Genomic DNA, 18,384 nt, shown 5'->3' with positions numbered 1-18,384 from the left:
CGTGACAGCATGAAATTTATTCACACTAAAAATTATCTAAGTGCGACTGCTGAACGGCTTGACACACACACACACACACACACACACTTACACACACTTCAGATATTATTGAAAGACACAGTTGAGAAAATAATTAAGTGTAAGAAACGCATCTCAAACAGAACGGAGGGATCGCCACAAGAGGCATTTTAATGTATTTTTATTTGCTTTAGACACTTTCTAAATCAAATACATATGCAGATTTTGAGGACAAAGACAAATATACATAAATATAGATGGAGTATACTTAAAATACATATCTTATACATTTAAACTTTGCTTTTAAATCATTCATTTAGAAAGTCTATAGTAACACGTGTCACGAGAATAAATGCAAATATGGACAAGCACAAGCAAAAAACACACATATATAGACACACATATATCATATTTAAAGGTGGAAAAGCTCACTGTATGGACAAGACAGACAATGGTTTTTAAAGGTAAATACATATGTGCCATCTAGTGGTCATTTCACATCACACTTTTTTCATATGAACATAAACGCCAGTCTAGCATGTCTCTTTAATTAGTTCTTAAATGTTATTTTAAGTTTGTTCCATAGATTCTTCTCTCCTTCTTTTAAGTAGTTACAGACCATTTTCATATAGGACTTTCTACAATTAGACTAATCTAATCCAGATGAGGGGGTAAAGCCACAGTTTTCTGTTTTCTTATTCTAGCTTCAAATGTGGCAGGAAAGATGGTTCGGTGCACTAAACAGCTGTGAAAGGAAATAAAGTAACACTTCTGAGTTTCACACATCTTTCTCTCATGACCTGAAAGAGAGTATCTCTCTCCTTGTCGGTGGCAAAGTCAAAGAGCTTGGGTTTCTTATGACTAGTTTTGACAGACCTTTTTAGCAACATGGTCAGAGCTAATGTTTCTTCTTCCGAGCTGATCTCTGCATCAGGCTTCAACTCCTCAGGTGGGCTGGACATTTGCAATGGCTTGTTGAGACTGGGAGTCATTAACTTTGAGGCTGGTATGCATTTTCCATCAAAGGTCTCAGCAATTACAGGACTTTTGAATGAAACCTTCTTCTTACACAAGATGGGTCTTCTGTAGCTGAGCTGTGGAATAAAAGTCATTTTGATCATGGCTGTGATCCCTCTTACTTTTGTTTCTAACAAAATAAAAATGAGCTACATCATATCAAATTTAAACAGATGTAAATAAATGGGCAGATGACTTCTTACTCTTGGTGGGGTTTTCCTCTTAAAGGTTTTGTCTGCAAATTTAGGACAGAAACCACAAAAGTAGTCGTAATAATTATACAATATCTATTTATTTTCTGTGTGTGGAGTTGATTTTAAAATACATATGAAATATATGCACTTGCCAGGCACTTCATTAGGTACACCTTGCTAGTACAGTTGTGGGCGCCTTTTTGGTTCCAGAACTGCCCAAATTCCTTGACTTCAATAAGGTGCTGGAAACATTCGTCAAAGAATTTGGCCTATATTGACATGATAGCATCACACAGTTGCTGCAGATTTGTTGGCTGCATATGAATAATGTGGATTTCCTGTTTCACCACATTCCATAGGTGCTCTATCAGACTGAAATCAGGTATTTAAATGATACTCACTTGGTACTAAGGGGCCCACATGTGCCAGAAAAATATTCTCCATGCCATTACACCACCCCCACCACCAGCAGCATGAACTGCTGCTAAAAAGGCATGGTCGATCCATGCTTTTATTTTGTTAACACCAAAATCTGATTGTAGCCTGTGAATACTGTGCAGAAAAACTCGAGGCTCATCAGACCAGGCAACATTGCTCCAGTCTTCTCTTACTCAGTGTTGGTGAGCCCTGCATTCAGAGATCCTCTTGGTTGCAATGCTCTAAATATTTGTTTACTGTTGCCTTCCCATCAGTTCAAAGCAGTCAGGCCATTTTTCTCTGACCTCTGGCATCAAAGCATTTTCTCCAAGAGAACTGCTGCTCACTCGATATTCCCTCTTTGTTTTTGACAATTTCCTGTAAAACCCAGTAGAAAAATCCCAGTAGATCAGCAATTTATAAAATACTCAGACCAGCCTGTTTGGCACCAACAACCAAGCTACTTTCAAAGTTACCTTTCTTCTCCATTCTGATGCTCAGTTTGAACTTCGGCAGGTCTTCATGATCATATCTTAGTGCCTAAATGCACATAGTTGATGCTATGTGATTGGTTGATTATACATTTGCTTTAGTGAGGAATTGAACAAGCGTTCCTAATAAAGTGGTCGGCAAGCGTAGTTTGCAATAATAGTCATGCTCTGAATAATACTTAAGGAAGATATGTTTCTTATGAAATGAGAACCTTTACCTGATTTCAACGAGTCATTTTGTACTTTAGCAGCAGATCCGGCTTCTCTGTTGTTGCTTGATAAAGAAATAATAAGGAATGAAGCAGTTAAATTGCGTGAGCCACAAGTACTAAATGCTTTGAGATTCAACTGAGAAGACTTACCTGATCTCACAGGTCTTTTCAGCAAGAATAGTGGAGGCATCTGCAGACAGAGTTACTCCTTTTCAGACACACAGGTATGGTTTGGGTACGCATGTAAATAAGACTGCATTTAATTAAAGCATACTTGGCATTTTTTCTAAGAACATTAAAATATGCTATAAAAACAAAGTTACTGTTCCTTTTTTTGTTCATTTGCTACTTCTAAAAGAGAAACATTTTAAATGTAATTATCAGATGGAGTCTAAGGAGCTTGCAAAAAAAAGACGTACCAAACATGACTGAGTATGAATAAAGTTATACTCTTAATACCTTTGTTCAATTAAGTGGAATTTATTGAACTGAAAAAAAGAGAGAAAATTAAAGTGTGCCTGAGATTTGTTCCCAGTATTACCCAGGATGGTAGAAAGGTTAGGGGGATGATGCATGTGTATGCTCTCAGCATGGCTGACATCCAACAAAGTGGAGTTTTTTATGTGACGATGGAGATCCAGCAGGTCTTCCTCAATGGAAAAATTGAAGGTTTCCACTATCAAGACAAAAATAAAAGTGAGAGACCAAGTGTGGCTGTGGACATACAAAAATGTACACATACAAATGCACTCAGACACACCCTTGTTTTCTCTTCTGAAGATCTCTGGAGAGGGAAGATTGTTAGAAGTTGCAGAGTCCAAAAAGTCCTCATCCTCTGTGTCACCAGAGCTGAAAGTTGTGGCAGTCTCCATGCTAGATAATGTGAAGCTTTCTGGCGTCACTGCCAAGCTTTGCTCGTCTTCTTTACCCGACATTTCATCACCTTCATGAGCCTCTACTACAGTCACCTGAATGGCAGGTAAGGTTGCTTTGTGTCTGGTAGTTTCAGTAAATGCAGGAGTGCTTAAGCTAAAAGTAGATTTATGGTGTACAGTGTTGGCCTGTGTGAAAAGAATAAGCATAGAAAGGGGAGGAAATAAAACGAATCTGGTGACTGAAGGTTATAGCATCTGATTCTAATGCTTTTTTATACTTAAACTCTTCAGTCAAATTTGTCTTTGGTTGCGGATTTTTTTGTTGTAATAATTCTTCAGGGCAATATATCCGTCTGGCACTGGCAGAGAAATTTGGCAGGTTGTTCACCCACATACTCGGCTCCTCAATGCACCTTTAAGGGGAAATAGAGTATAAGACTTATCGCCAAGAAGCGCTGTTACAACAAATAAATCGTCAACCAAACACTAATTTCCTCATTTTCTGAATAATTGCTCTTCACTCTTTTCTCACATGATCTGATGTATGTGTTCTATAGAACAAAATGCACATGTCACTTTAACTTCTTGCCAGTTTATTGGGGGACTCTTTGTGGCTTCAGCATCAACATTCACTTGTTTTTTTTCTCCACGTAGATTCCTTCATATTTTCTTCTCGTCACCCATAATTGTGAGCTAGTAAATATTGGATATCAGTGACTGTTAATCTTACATGAATACAAAACATCTGGGCACACTTACAGATACTGGGCTCTTTGGTTTGACAGTGGAGTCATTCGTGACTTCCCTCTCAGGTTCTTCTGGAAAAGCTTCATAATGCTTGCGGAATAGAAGTTTCCTGTGCTCTTAAAGTTTGAAAGCATGGATGCAGAGAACAATTTAATGAGAACAGAAAATGGCTTTGCCTTTATTTACACTTTTTTAAAAAGTGTACAATCAATAGATATATTAGATCTCCTCTTAGGTTTACACTAAGTAGATTTAACAGATTTAGAAAAGCAGTTAAAACCTGAGATAAGAAACATGAAGGTGTTCATAATATATTTCCCAACACCTTTTTGCCCTCACAATGAGAACTAGGCTCAGACCAAGATTAAAACTTTAACTTTTAAATAAACAAGTAAGCCACCTGAAGTTTAACGTTTTAATGTAGACTGCGTTAAAATGTGTATTACAGTGTTTTTCTTACGGTCTCGTCTGGTCAGCGCTGGTTTCACGGGTGTATCTCGTTTGATAGGTAATCCACTGTCACAACGGAGTCTAATCTGGCGCTTGTATCGATCCATTTCCAATTAAACTGACTTAAAGACCAAATCACTTGCCATTCAGTGAACTGCTACACTATAAAACTGCTTCAGCTAATGGTACTAGTAAAAAATATAATTAGGAGAGAGTGTCTTTAATCTAATGCTTCAAGTTCTGCCTTTATCGTCCCCTGACCATTCTGTGCGTTACTTAGCAACGAAGCACACCTGCAGAATATGTGATCAGCTGCTAATCACCACTTTTAACGCACGACTGAAGCGATTTATTCGCATTTGCATGCTATTTAGAAACTCTGGAAAGATTTGGTAAGCGTTTATGTCAACCTTCATGCTTGCCATGCCTTGACAGATGCGATAAAAGTGAAATCACTGCCCTGCCATAGTAAAATTGGGTCAGTTTTAAAGTTCGTTTGCAGAAATGGACACAAAGAACTCAGCCTAGCTTAACATAGCATTGATAGACTTCATTAGGTAAAGCCCCCTAAGCTTCTTCTTTTGCCTTAAGAATTGCCTTAATTCTTGGTGGTATAAATTCAGCAAGGTGCTGGAAAGTATATGAGTACAGTAAGAAACATGAGGTGATTAAAGGTTTGTGACATACTGTAGCGTGTTGCTGCAAAGAGCCACCAGAAGACCGGTACACTGGTCATAAAGGGATAGACATTGTCAGCAATTCTGCTGTATGCTGTGGCATTTAAATTATGGTACTAAGGAGCTCACATGTGCTTAGAAAATGTCCCTAATATTACACCAGCAGAGGCAGGATGCATACATGCATCTACTATTGTTCAAGTTTTGGTGAGCCTGTGCAAATCTTAGCCTCTGTTTTCTGTTCTTAGCTGACAAGAGTGACAACAGTTGTGGTCCTCTGCTATTGTAGCAATTTGGATCAAGGTTTGGTGTGTTGCACATTCAGAGATGATCTTCTGCATACCTTGGTTGTAGTGAGTGGTTATTTGAGTTGCTGTTGCCTTTCTATCAGCTCAAAGCAATTTCACCATTCTCTTCTGACCTCTGGCATCAACAAGTCATTTCCCCAGATAACTGCTGCTCGCAGGATATTTTCTGTTTTTCAGGCCAGTCTCTGTAGGCCCTAGAGACGGTTCTGTGGGAAAACCCCAGTAAGGGAACAGTTTCTGACATTCTTAGACCTGGCACCAATAACCATGCCGTGTTCAAAGTCATTTAAATTACCTTTCGTCCTCATTGTGATGTTGAGTTTGAACTTTGGCAAGATATTTTAACCATTTTGACCACTATTCCGGGTGCTAGTTTAGCTCATTGGGTTGATGCATTTCCCCCCTGCTCTCTCCCAGCTTTCCTTTCAACTGTTCTTTAAGAGCCGTTCTCATCACATATTAAGATTGATTGTGTGACAAAGGGCCAAAGGAACACAGTCTTTCTTGCATCTAAAAACAATATTACTTACCTTTTAGAAAATAAAATAATATTTTGATATGAGTGTAAATAGATTTGTGAAGTGCATTAAGCTTAAAATACTCCTATTCCTTTACGTAATGGAGTATTTTGATACTGTGGTTGGTACTGTCCTTTATGAGTTCCTCTCATCACTGCTAATCTGGAGGATAGTTCAGTCTTTTTTCATGTTACCATCCTGACATAAAAAATTGCATTCAACATCATTAAAAAAGGACCAAGACACTAGTTGAAAATCATTCCAGAACATTTATTTCACTGCCCTTGTCCTAATCCCCAACCTCCCTCATCCCGATTGCTGCACTTGATCATTACAGGATATGGTGCTTATTCCATTTTTACAGCAGAATAGATAAATAAATAAGTACAGTTCATCTCACTACACGCAATAAGAGAGAAAAAAAAATCATTCAAACCATTGATTCAATAAATATGCTTACATCTAGCTGTCTTCATTTATGTACATCCGCATTGTTTATGCTTTGGGACGGTAATCAACTTAAAAAGCGAATACATTACTTCTACGTGTAAACCTTTTTAAAAAACATGGTATCGTTTGTTTAAAAGTTGATGTTTGTTCTAGCGGAATTCATCATTGGCTCTTCTAAGTGAAACAGCCCTGTACCTGCAGCTGTGGCTGTCAGCAGCTAGATACAACCGGCTCCTAATGACCATAAAGAAATGCTTGTCTTTTTTCTCGTTAAATGCCAATGGTCCCAGCATTACAGGGCAAATTGCATGCATTGCCCCAAGGCCTGGTGTTGCATTAGATATTTTGTTTTCTTTTACCTGACATTCTCTTTGTGCAAAGATGAGTGAGAAAGAAGTCTGAACCTCGATGACCGTTACAGATCGCCGGCCCTTACATAAACAAGGAGCATGCATGCTAAACCTCTGACTGCAGCCATGTTGAACTGACATAATGAATGAGTGCGCGGATACATGACACAAAGTGTAATTTGGGTGTGGCTCAGACAATGAGATGCTTTACATGGGACAGTGTGGACAGCGATGATTTGAAAGGCAGCTGCTCTCTCTCTGAACCTTATTATTGTAAATCTGCTTTCAAACAGAAGGGTGTAATTTCATCTAATTGCACCATATTTGGGTTATACCCAACTTTAATTCTTGTATCTGTTCGGGGTGGTGTATCAGCCACCTTACTAGCGCCGTTTTTTTATTGAAAGAAAATCTAACTTTTTCCACTGGGGATGAAATCCATTACAATTCTACAAGGTGTCAGCATTAATGTACATTTTGACATCTCCTGGAGCTACACTATACACTAAAACATCACACTTGCTGTCGTATGACTGTGTTACTCTTGTAAAACAGATGAGTTTTGTTTGGCTGGTAGATTTAAAGAGGAAAGAAGAGCTGAGGAAGTGGGAATGATGATGCTGAGTTTCTGATGCTGGGGAGTGGGTGTATTTGTTTTTGGGTCAATAGCAGGTAGCAATGTATGGATGATTTTAAATGCCTCAATTAAAACAAAGAAAACAAAAATACATCGTACAATACACACCATTTCGTGGACATTATTATCTTTTTTTGTATTCACTGACAGTGTGAATCATGTGAGAAGCCAATGTTAAAAACTAAACTCTAAAATAACATAATGGAAAGTTTTTCGGTGACATGATTTTCCATCTGACATTAAAATTAATAGGCGTGAGTCAAACTGACTGAGACATTGGTTTTGAATTTAATCAGTTGATATTTGTATTAGTGAGGTACTAATAAGACTCTACCTACCATGTGGGAATCTGCTAGCATTAGCTTGTTGTCCTCCTTTAAATCATTGTTTACTGTATGCATACAGAAATCAGCTATCAGCACATCACGTGAATTGTGCCAAGACGTTCTCCCCCAGCTTTTTAACCTGTCCCCTAATAAACTGACAGCTGATTAATTGAACTTAATTCACAGTAAGTAGCAGTATCCCTACAGCTAATGCTAGCTAATAAAGTCAACACATTGCCATACCCCTAAAACGGTTGAGTCATTCCACCCTAAATAATTGGAGAGTTTTGGCATTTATGATGCGTCTTCATTTGTAGTAAGAACAAGTTTCCTTTCACCCCCTTATAAAATCCCAGTAACCATTCTTTACATTCATTATGGGTAACTCCATGCTGCCCTCTGCTGGCTAACCCTGAAATTGTTTTTGTTTTGTGACGGAAATTCATGTCACACGAAAAAAGAAATACGTTCCTTTTTATGGACTAAAATTTTTAAGTGTCGATTTAAAATATGTTTTCAATTAATTATGAAACAGTGAATGCGTACATAAAAAGGAAATACATATGACAATGTGCATTGTATTTCGCTTTATTGATTTCTTTAATTTGTTTTTATCTAGGCATTTTTAATCATCTACCGTTGGGCCAGTTTTGCTTTGCTTTCCGAAAGCACGTTAAGCGTCAGGTGACACATCTTTGTCCCACTGCAGGTCGCTGGACAAAGCGTCTGTTGTTGTTGTTTGATTGCTTTAAGAAAACTCAGGTCCGCCAGCCTTCACATAGAGATGCTGTTGTAGAGCTTATCAATCTTCGCCTTAAAAAACTCTTTCAGCTCCGGTCTTTTAGCCTTTAGCGTCGGAGTCAGCAGGCCATTTTGAATGGAGAACATCTCATTGTGAATGTAGATGTTCTTCACCTTTAGAAGAATAAAACAAAAGAAAAAAACATGATGGTGAATGAGATAAATACTGCTCTTAAGTTTACTTCATCTTATAGCCACAAATGCATTGTTAGCCAATACTCTTGCAGGAATCACAAGACCAATCCCTGATAGTATATAAATGTAGCATATAACTTATCAAACAGCACAAGAATTTATGCCAGTAGCATTCTTGTTTCACTTGGCTTAATCTCCTTTGAAATAATTTAAAACATTAATATTTTAATTATTATTTTAAAACATATATATTTTATTACCATAGCTGTATCTGCAGTATTTCATTAATTTAGATATTGTGGTATTGCTTGGAGGGATTTGTGAATAACTAGATTACTTAAAGACATTAAAATCTAATCTAAAAGATGTTACTTCAGGCACATACTGTTTATGGAGATACTGTAAAATGTTATCTTACATGTCTTAAGGTATCAAGAAAAAATACACTTACAAACAGTTAAGTTCCTACTTACCTGCTCGAAAGAATGGAGGCCACTGGCTTTTCCAAGACGCACCAAATCTTCAAGGATTCCCTTCTTTAACTCCTGTTAAACAAAGGAGAGAGGGAGCTTTGTTACATTTCTAAATAACTTCCAGTAGGTTTTAATAATATTAACTATAAGTGTTACAACCATATGCCACTTACAGTGTTTTTACATAGGTCCTCGTAGGTGCCCAAGATACCTTTCTTCTTGGCCCATTCAGGCATGGTTTCAGGGTCAGGAACAACTATTCCTACCAAACAGGACTGAGAAAAAAAACAAGGTGTATTGGATAGTGATCAAAATAGAAAATCAACACTAAGCAACACATAGCCCAGATGTACTTGCAGGCTCTTAGGAGCCAAAGATGACTACCAGGCCTTGGAACACATAAATTTGAGCAGGAGTTCTACTTCACATTGCACTTCCTGTAAATGATTAAATGTCCTTACCTGCAGACTATCTCCATGAACATAAAGCTGTGCCACAGGTTCGCTCCTAATGTAGATGTTCTCGATCTTCTCAGGGGAGATGTACTCACCCTGCGCCAGCTTGAAAATGTGCTTTTTCCTGTCAACGATCTTCAGCGTGCCATTCTACGGAAAACGAGAAATATCATTTTAAACAAAATATTATGGATTGTTCTCATATAAACACAAGGGATTTTTCAAAATCCATGACTAGTCTCAAATGTAAGCTGCGTATACGTACAGGTAGCCATTTCCCAATATCTCCCGTATGGAGCCAGCCATCGGCATCCAGTGTCTCCGCTGTTCTCTCTGGGTCTTTGAGGTAGCCTTTAAACACGTTTGGTCCTTTTACACAAATCTGGTTGACAGATTAGAAAAGTCAAACAGGGTCAGGGTTAGAGGTTAAGCACATGTCCTCTACAAACACATGCAACGTTGTTTATAAAGTCCGAAAATTGTATACGTTACCCTTCCTATAAACATGTACAGTCACATGAAAAAAAGTACATCTTTCTAACATTTTACATATCAGGACATAATAAAAAAAATATCCGGTTCTTATCAGATTCCAAAATTAAGTGTAAACAGTGTAATAAGTCATGTGTGGTTCTCCATCTGAGGTGCAGTTACCTCATTTCAGAACCTGGCGAGGTTATATGCAGACATGTAAAACTTTAGAAATGTGTACTTTCTTTTTCCCTTTACTGTATTTGTCCTCTGTGTCAACCCCTATATGCTGGTATGCTGGTAATCAGTTTTCAATTCTGATCTTTATAACACACTTCACATCTGCCCTCATTTCCTGACATTTCAAAATGCTCACGTCAAAGCTGTAAAAACTACTCTCTGGCATACAGTGAAAACACACCTACAGACCTACACACATCCTTACATATGCACGTATGTTACTTATTTCTACCACAAAAGTGGTTACGTTTTTGGTTGCATTTGCATGCATACGTGTCATTCTGTCTATAAACAAGTTTTCGATGAATTCTCGTAAAACGTTGTAGAGGTGTAGAGTGGCGTCTTGTTAACAAGCCACTGAAATGTGCCTTACATGCGCCAAGGTCATGAAGGTCAAATTAATAATTTATTGGTTGAAAATGGACAAAAAGCCTTATAACTTAAAACTATGACTCTTATAAGTATGGGGTGTATTGTCAACAGATAGAAAGTGCTATATAAATATTTAAAATATCATGTCACATTTGACCTCTGACCTCTCCTTCAAGGCCAGTAGATTGATCTACAAGCCAAAATGATAATAGTGGTAATAGAGCTATTTAAAGCTATGTTTCTAAATGCTATTGTTTTTTTTTTGACAACATATAGGCATATAGGAAGCAAAATATGGGGATTCCAAATATCACGTTTCTTTGGACCTCTGGCAACTTCTTCAAGGTCAGTTAAGGTCAAACTTTTATAAAATTGATTAAATCATTAAACAGTTCTTAAAATTCTACTGCTTTTGTTTGTTTTGACAAAATTTAGGAAATGATACTGGTGCATGGGGATTCTAGATATTAGATTATATTGCATTTGCATCCAAACATTAAGTCATTGGACCTTAGGCCTTACCTTTACATTTCACATCTATCTTTCTTTCAAGCTGACCCCAAAATGTGTTTTCTATCTTTAAATAAAGTGTTGTGAAGAGAAAGTGAATGAGCTGCCTAGTTAGTTATAATAAACTATAGTATAATTTTATAATAACTAATAATAAGCTCATGCTGTTTATCTTCAGTTATTTACAAATCAGTACCTACTATCCATTATCACCTACTATATAATGGTTGTGTAGTCAAAGTAAGCTTCTGTCACCCCCCCTCCCCCCCGTGTGATTTTTATTGCACTACAAACGTCTTAAAGTACGTTTAAAAAGAACAAAGAAGAGAAAGTGAATATATCAAAAATACAATACTATTTCCTTGAAAGTAAATGCTGCTTTTAATTTAGGTTTGTGCTCTCTAAGTGCATCTTGTGTTTCTGTTGAAATCGCTTTGCTTACCTCTCCCTCTCCCTTGGAGGCGAAGTAGTTCTTCTCAGGTACATCCACCAGTTTAATGAGGTTGCATGGCAGCGGAGCCCCAACGTGGCCTGTTGGTCAGTACAAGAAGAAACATTAGAAACACAACAACTCGATTTCCTTCCTCACTTTCCACTGTTGAACAAAAAGGAGGACTACAAATTGATAAAATGCTCAACACTGAGCATCAATTCTATGTGAGGAGGAAAAGTGGTTTAATTAACGATATTTTTACTAACTAATTAAATCTAAAGGAAAACTAGTCGTCATCATTTGGGACAGCGTTACAGATATCTGTGAATTATCAGAAGTGAACAGCAGGTGGTGATGCTTGACTGTATTATGAAGCTCTGTCTCACACTGTCTCACAATAGGTTGACACTTAGAGCACATTTGTTTGCTTCAGACCTTCGTTTATGCAATACAATCAATTCAAAAAATATGTGGCCATAAACACAGGGAAAGCTTTTACTTTTCAAAAAGGAGGTTTTGAGTTGATTACTTTAACATAATGTAATAATAATAATAATAATAATAATAATAATAATATCAGCCTATTTTTCTGTGCTTCATGTTCAGTTCTTTAGCTGTAATAACATTTTAAATTTAGTATAATTTAGATTTATTTTAGTAGTTTTTAACATCATTTTAAATAATATTAGTCTTTAATTTTTTCTTTGACTTTTGTGTTACCCTTTATGTTTGTTAGCAAACCCACCCACCGATCCAGACGCGCACCCCTGCATAACACCTGCCCATGGCTTCATGCATTCATGCACATGTTCTTTTTTTCTGCCTTCTTTTTCTATTGTTAACTTGTCACTTTTGTTGTTTTTACAGTCTTCTTGTTGTTCTGCATTTGTGTTGCACTGTTAAAAGGGAACAGTGTATATATTTTTTTATATGTATGAAAAACTTTCCAATCACTTTTGAACTAGGAAAGGAAAATGAGTAATTAAAATGAAAATCAGCACTTTGTTTCGCTTCAACTGTCTCTTAACTGCGTGCAGCAAATATATTTCTCTCTCAGAGAAAGCTCCACATTATACTGACTTAGACAGCCAATCAGAACAGAGTTTCACGCATATATGAATGCATAGAGGTTACTTGGAAATTACCTGCAATGCCTGGCTGCTGAAAATAACACAGCCACAATACACCCAATCTGGAGGGTAAAAACGGGTCTTTATAGCAGATATTGGTCTTTTATTTGAGCTTGTTGTTGTTGGAAATCACCTAAACTTGCAGTGTTAACTATTGCAATATGACCTAACAGCTATTTCCTTCCTGTCTTGCTCACAATTCCAGACTTGTTTTTTTTTCTAACAGTACTCTCCTTAGTCGTTTCTTCCTCAGCCTGCCACACACTCTCAGCCTATGCTTTTTTTCCACCTGGGTGCAAAACAGATACTCCTTGAGGGTCTATGCCATCACATCAGCTCAAAACTGCATGCTCACTCACAAAGTTTTAAGCTTTTTAACAGTGCCAAGTAGTTGTGAAAGACTTGTAATTAGGGATCTATTTAGGTTTATGGTTGTTGGTCATTCCTTAAAATCATAACCCATTTTTAACACTTTAAAACCTTTGAACTGAGTCACGTAAACAGGTTCAGTGCTTCAAAGACAGATAAGGATATATCTGTCTTGTGATCTGTCTTCTACATGCTTGCACAATCACTGTCGCCTACCTTGGGTCCAGTCTCCAGGTGTGGTGAAGGTGCAGCCAGCTGTGCACTCTGTCTGGCCATATGCCTCATACACCTGCACGCAGAAACATGTGATGTTGAAGCAAATGTAGATGTTAGCTTGTGAATCAAAATCTGTAAAATTACTGACAGCAAAAAACTTGACAGTTGTAAAGTTATGGTTAGGGTTAAGGGTTTAGACCTATTCTCATATCACAGGGGCTTGTTAGAGAAATAAGGGCACACTTAATGGGTCTGACCTGACATCCTAGAGCTGCTCTGAGAAATCCCAGGACAGTGGGTGAGGTAGGAGCTGCTCCTGTTATAATCATCCTCAGCCTTCCTCCCAAGCTAGCCTGCAGAAACACATTGTAAATACAGAAGGCTCATTATTTTCTGTTTTAAAAATAAACCACAAAGCTTCACGGCACCAGTCCGGATGTTGTCACATTCTGACCTTCACACATGACGTGCGAACAATGCGAGGACAAGAATTCGGGACATTGTGCAAAGTTAGCCTTACTCACATGTGCCACTTCGGACTTTTTACTTCTAAATTCACAGGAGTGTTACTTACACACCTCAATAAACTGAGATTAAATCACTAGTGACCTGGTAGGACAAAGACTGTTTCATTGAGTGCATGGCTAATAAAATGCAAACACAATCTCACCAACACAGTCCTGAAGAAGCAGATTAGTTCAGATTTTAAGAGATTTTAATCAAGGATGGTTAAAATAAGTAGTAACAATAAGGGGAATGACTGACATTCAAGGTAAGTTGCATAACTAGCACAAATACCAAGAGGCTTAAACGCAACAATGAAGTACGTCTGGATGTAAACGTCCTTCCCTGCTACTTGTCCTGTTAACCTACTTGTTTATGATAGTTATGCAACTGTTTTTGTTTCTCTTTAAAAACACACAGGAACATATGTATAAATGTAACTTTGATATCAAAATGGATCATAATTCATTTTTTCACAACCACGCGTAGCATATATAATATGATGTAGCATGGCTATAAGAACAGCTGTAGAGTCTGTCCATAGTAGCGCAGGGCTTAGGTGCTGGAAACACCGTTTACCTGAATCTTACTGAAGAAGATTTTGTCCCAGACGCTGTCACTGCGAATGATCCCGCTGCTGACTTCAGCACCTTTTCTCTTGGCAGCAAAGTTGAGCAACCAACGCTTTAACGGGGTGTTTGCCTGGCTGAAAATCTGGTAACAAAGCGAAAACACACATTTCTTAGTTGACGACAGCCCTGTCTCAGCTGATATAGCGGTTAAAACATGTCCAGCTATTTATGTAGATAATTAGCAAAATTATCTGCTAGCAAGAAATACCAACAAATAGCCACCATTCACATTATTACCCCCTAATGGCGCTCTTTGAAATTTAGAGGTTCTAGGGTTGAGCAGACTTGATTTAATGGTATATGCTGGAGAGTTAGAGCAAACTACATTCACATTTAAACTGTAACATTTGCCAGTTTAGGTGCTTGTTTTCCTGTTACAGGACCAAACATCTTTTGTAATTCTAAGTGGAATGGACCGGTTGCTTCAGTCAGAACTAACAACAGCTTCAAACAAAAGCAGTCTTGGTATCTGTTCATCTCACCTTGTCATACATGCGATTGAGCAGTCGAGGCACCACGGGGAAAATGGTCGGCCGCAGGGCCTTCATGTCATCTGGGAGGAGACGGATGTCGCCCTGATAGAACCCAATCCGTCCTCCGTGACAGTACACCACAGACTGCAGACAGACATATATAACACAACTGAGCAATGAACACTCCTAACTTTCTGATATCATTGCAGACAAAATACCAGCACTGAAAGTGGAGCCTTTAATCATGAAATATTAAAAATAAAGTCACATTACTACCAATAAATAATGTTGGCAAACACTCATAAGGGAGGTTTCTATAACATTTAATACCTCATTCACCTAACTGTAATACAGATGATAAGGGAAGCATCACTAATGAGTAAATTCTGATAAAAAAAAAAAAAAAAATACTGGCCCTTGAGGGGCACCCGCGTGAAATACTGGCTGCACCAGTCATCATACTTGTCGGAAGGCTTGTTTTTCCCACAGTCGCAACTCATTTAATGTCATTTAGCAAAAAGAGGAACTTCATAGCTTGCACGTTTATTTCGGTAGTGTTTTTACATTGTCATGCACATGATCTTGCTCTCATTATGTCAGAACCTATGCTCAAACAAAGGTCTACACACGTTGTATGATAAATATAATGTAGTAAAGACTTTAGTCGTGGAAGACTTTCATTTAGCTGCGTAAAAACACCAGTACAGGGTATAAAAAAATGCAAAATGGCTCCAAGGCATGTTCAGGCAACACCTCTGCAGAGATCTTATCAGATAAATGTGTCTGAAGTATTAATGAAAAAGTAGTTGATTGGGGGGAAAAATAGCACCCATGACTCACTTATGATTAGTCAGTGCTTACACAGCATCTTACAGTTATAGTTGGTCCAAGTGGAGTTTTATCTTTTTTTCTGGCAGCTGTTCAAGGTGAGTGAAATAGAAGAGAGTGTCACGTGTGATGTCATCGTTCCAGTAACTATGAGTCCAGACTGGACGAGGCGTGGAGACATGATGGACAGCCTTGTTTTGTTTTGTTTCAAGTGGCTTTAAACAACCCGACTTGATTTATTTTTATGTAACACTACAATCTGTATTAGTGCAGGTATGACTCCTTTGTGTTACCTCTAATAATTATAGTTAGCAGCAGAGAAAGTGACTCATTATGCAGTGAGGATTTACTTTTGGGTTCCAGAACTGCGTCCCATAGAAATACACAAAGTGTTTGAAAGAGAATTACTAAATGCTCAAGTTCATTTCGCAGTTCTTGTTCTCATGCGGCTACACCACCGCATGCTTCTTTCTAGATCATATGCAGATTGTGACACTTCCACAAACTGACTATCAACTCAGCGCGCCTCTTTTTGTTGTCAAACTGAAAAAAAAGGGCACCACAAGTGTCTGCTTTCCGGTTTCTAACACCATCTAAGGACATGCAAAACACGGGGACCGCCTTGTGTTCTCTCTTTGACTGAGACTTCGCCAGCATCAGATATAGAGCTGTGTGTTTGTGTTTGTCTGCGACTGTTGAACTTGAGCTCTATTTTGTGATCTGGTGTATTTGCTCTCTGGGAAGATTAGGTGGTTTCCTGTGTCTGAGTCTCACGCTGTCTACAAATGTGCTGCTAGCAGCAGCTTACCAGACAGGTTCAACCTGATGCAGCCTAACCGCTCACACCCATGTGCAACACAAAAATGATCTAAGTTGAATCTACACATTTATTGCCCAACTTAATTTAGATTTGATCACCTTTTAATATTTGCTGTTAGGCTTGAAGATGAATCCAGAGTTACTAATGAGCAGCAGCAAAAGCACACACTCAGAGCTTCTTAGTAAAGGGCCACAAGTTACTGCCACTTTACCTCACTGAGGTCTACACTGTAACTGCTCTCTTCGCTGTCAGCTTTTAGTTAAGGCCTGAAATAACATCTGGCTTGTAACTGAAAGAGATGGCATAGAGAGCATAAAGGAAGCTATAGAGCTTCTTGTAAGTAACATGTAAATAAACACCTAATTTAAAAAACACTCCTCATTTCTTGGCAGGAACATGCCCAGGGTTTCTTGTGGGAGATGTGCCTATGAAAAGCAAACCTCTAGACAGAGAAAGCATCCCAGTGGAAGGATGGGCAGAAAGGTAACTGTACAAAGACTGTGACTAAAAATGAAAATGAAACTCTGTTTTTTCCACAGGCAGGAGACAGTGGGCTCTTTGTAAAGCTTACTGCAATACCCTACAGTGGTTGCCAGTCCTAATATTCCACAGAAACGTATTTTGAAAGTCTGCTCAGCTGCAGGGCAAAGGAGAAATACTATCAGTGACCTGCAGGCTGCAGGGAACCGCTGCTTTTATAGTAAATCATGTGCATGCAGATGTTGACTTTGAGTAACCTAACCTGATTACTGATTATCAAAGCTTTTACAAATATTAATGAAGATTGTCATCTGTGTGTGTGTGTGTGTGTGTGTGTGTGTGTGTGTGTGTGTGTGTGTGTGTGTGTGTGTGTGTGTGTGTGTGTGTGTGTGTGTGTGTGTTTGTTTCACTGGGCTAGGAAATGATGTAACGTGCCTTCACTTCCCATAAAGTCCAGGAATGCCAATTTTTTTTGTAGAGATGGAAAGCAAAACTGATGACAGGGAAGGAAGAGTTGGGGTGGTTTCTTTCTCCCTTTTTTACAATCCTACAGTAATTAGTGCCCACCTTCAGTGTCATACTTCTTACAGGAAGTTCCTTCCTCCTCCCCCACAAACATCCTTCAGCTCATTACTATCCCATTAGTGTGATTGCAGATGACAGTTCGGCACATTTACCTCAATAAGTCTCTCAAACATGTGAGCCAGTGGCAGGAAGGAAATGAGGCAGTCATCTTGGTTGGGGAAAATTACTTTCTGCAGGACACACAAGAGACACAGTCAAATGAGTTAAAGATGCTATTTTGACACAGAAACTTGGATTTTCAAGAATTTGTGTGGACGAGAAAATGAACACATTGCAACCAGGCTAATGAATCACTGAGCAAAAGACCATAAACGACTGGGGGATAGGTGTGAAAACATTTCCTGAGCATAGGTTCAGAGAGGAGAGGGTGACTTACATCTGTTACTTTAAGGAAGCCTGAGAAATCAGCTACCACGTTTCCATGGGTGAGCATGACTCCTTTTGGGTTTCCTGTTTGAACAGAAGGAAAAAAACTTATAATGAAATTGCCCAACAGATTCCACAACACATTTCCTCACTAGGAGCACACAGTCATCCAAGTGAACACCAAAGGAATTCGGCTTGGAAAGAAAGACCTGGTTCAGCAGAATTTTATTTATAACTTGGAAGCCAGAAACGAGTCGTGTTAACGCAGCACCTTATACATTAGGTTATTAAACAGAATCCAGTATTATGAATATTGCAAAAACACATGCCAGTCTGCACAAACCATGCAAACTGCATGGTTTATTTCTAAAGCATATAGAAATAATTACATCACAGTTTCAACC

At 38.3% G+C, this 18,384-nt stretch overlaps 2 protein-coding genes across 2 annotated transcripts in view; both read right to left on the bottom strand.

Moving 5' to 3' along the window:
• Nucleotides 1–755: 755 nt before the first annotated feature.
• On the bottom strand, nt 756–4,528 carry LOC146660994 (uncharacterized). Its single transcript, XM_085419670.1, has 8 exons — nt 4,432–4,528; nt 3,984–4,087; nt 3,110–3,410; nt 2,891–3,025; nt 2,500–2,557; nt 2,356–2,411; nt 1,239–1,270; nt 756–1,112 (listed from the first exon to the last, which is right to left on the bottom strand). The coding sequence occupies exons 1-8, from the start codon at nt 4,526–4,528 to the stop codon at nt 756–758; spliced, it is 1,140 nt and encodes a 379-aa protein (XP_085275796.1).
• A 1,660-nt stretch (nt 4,529–6,188) lies between these two features.
• acsl6 (acyl-CoA synthetase long chain family member 6) overlaps nt 6,189–18,384 on the bottom strand; it is a 38,065-nt gene continuing 25,869 nt past the window's right edge. The window contains exons 10-21 of the mRNA XM_085421089.1: nt 17,991–18,064; nt 17,707–17,784; nt 14,911–15,045; nt 14,376–14,510; nt 13,550–13,645; nt 13,293–13,365; nt 11,587–11,675; nt 9,817–9,933; nt 9,558–9,701; nt 9,270–9,371; nt 9,097–9,168; nt 6,189–8,602 (exon numbers count right to left, since the gene is read on the bottom strand). Of these exons, the coding sequence (XP_085277215.1) occupies nt 8,462–8,602; nt 9,097–9,168; nt 9,270–9,371; nt 9,558–9,701; nt 9,817–9,933; nt 11,587–11,675; nt 13,293–13,365; nt 13,550–13,645; nt 14,376–14,510; nt 14,911–15,045; nt 17,707–17,784; nt 17,991–18,064 (1,256 nt within the window). The 3' untranslated portion in view covers nt 6,189–8,461. The remainder of the gene's footprint in view (nt 8,603–9,096; nt 9,169–9,269; nt 9,372–9,557; nt 9,702–9,816; nt 9,934–11,586; nt 11,676–13,292; nt 13,366–13,549; nt 13,646–14,375; nt 14,511–14,910; nt 15,046–17,706; nt 17,785–17,990; nt 18,065–18,384) is intronic.

Source organism: Rhamphochromis longiceps, linkage group LG10 (genome assembly GCF_057381845.1).
Source record: "Rhamphochromis longiceps isolate RC_006_pf linkage group LG10, R_longiceps_female_GT1.1, whole genome shotgun sequence".
NCBI classification, from domain to species: Eukaryota; Metazoa; Chordata; class Actinopteri; order Cichliformes; family Cichlidae; genus Rhamphochromis; species Rhamphochromis longiceps.
This window is presented reverse-complemented; position numbering and strand designations above follow the sequence as displayed.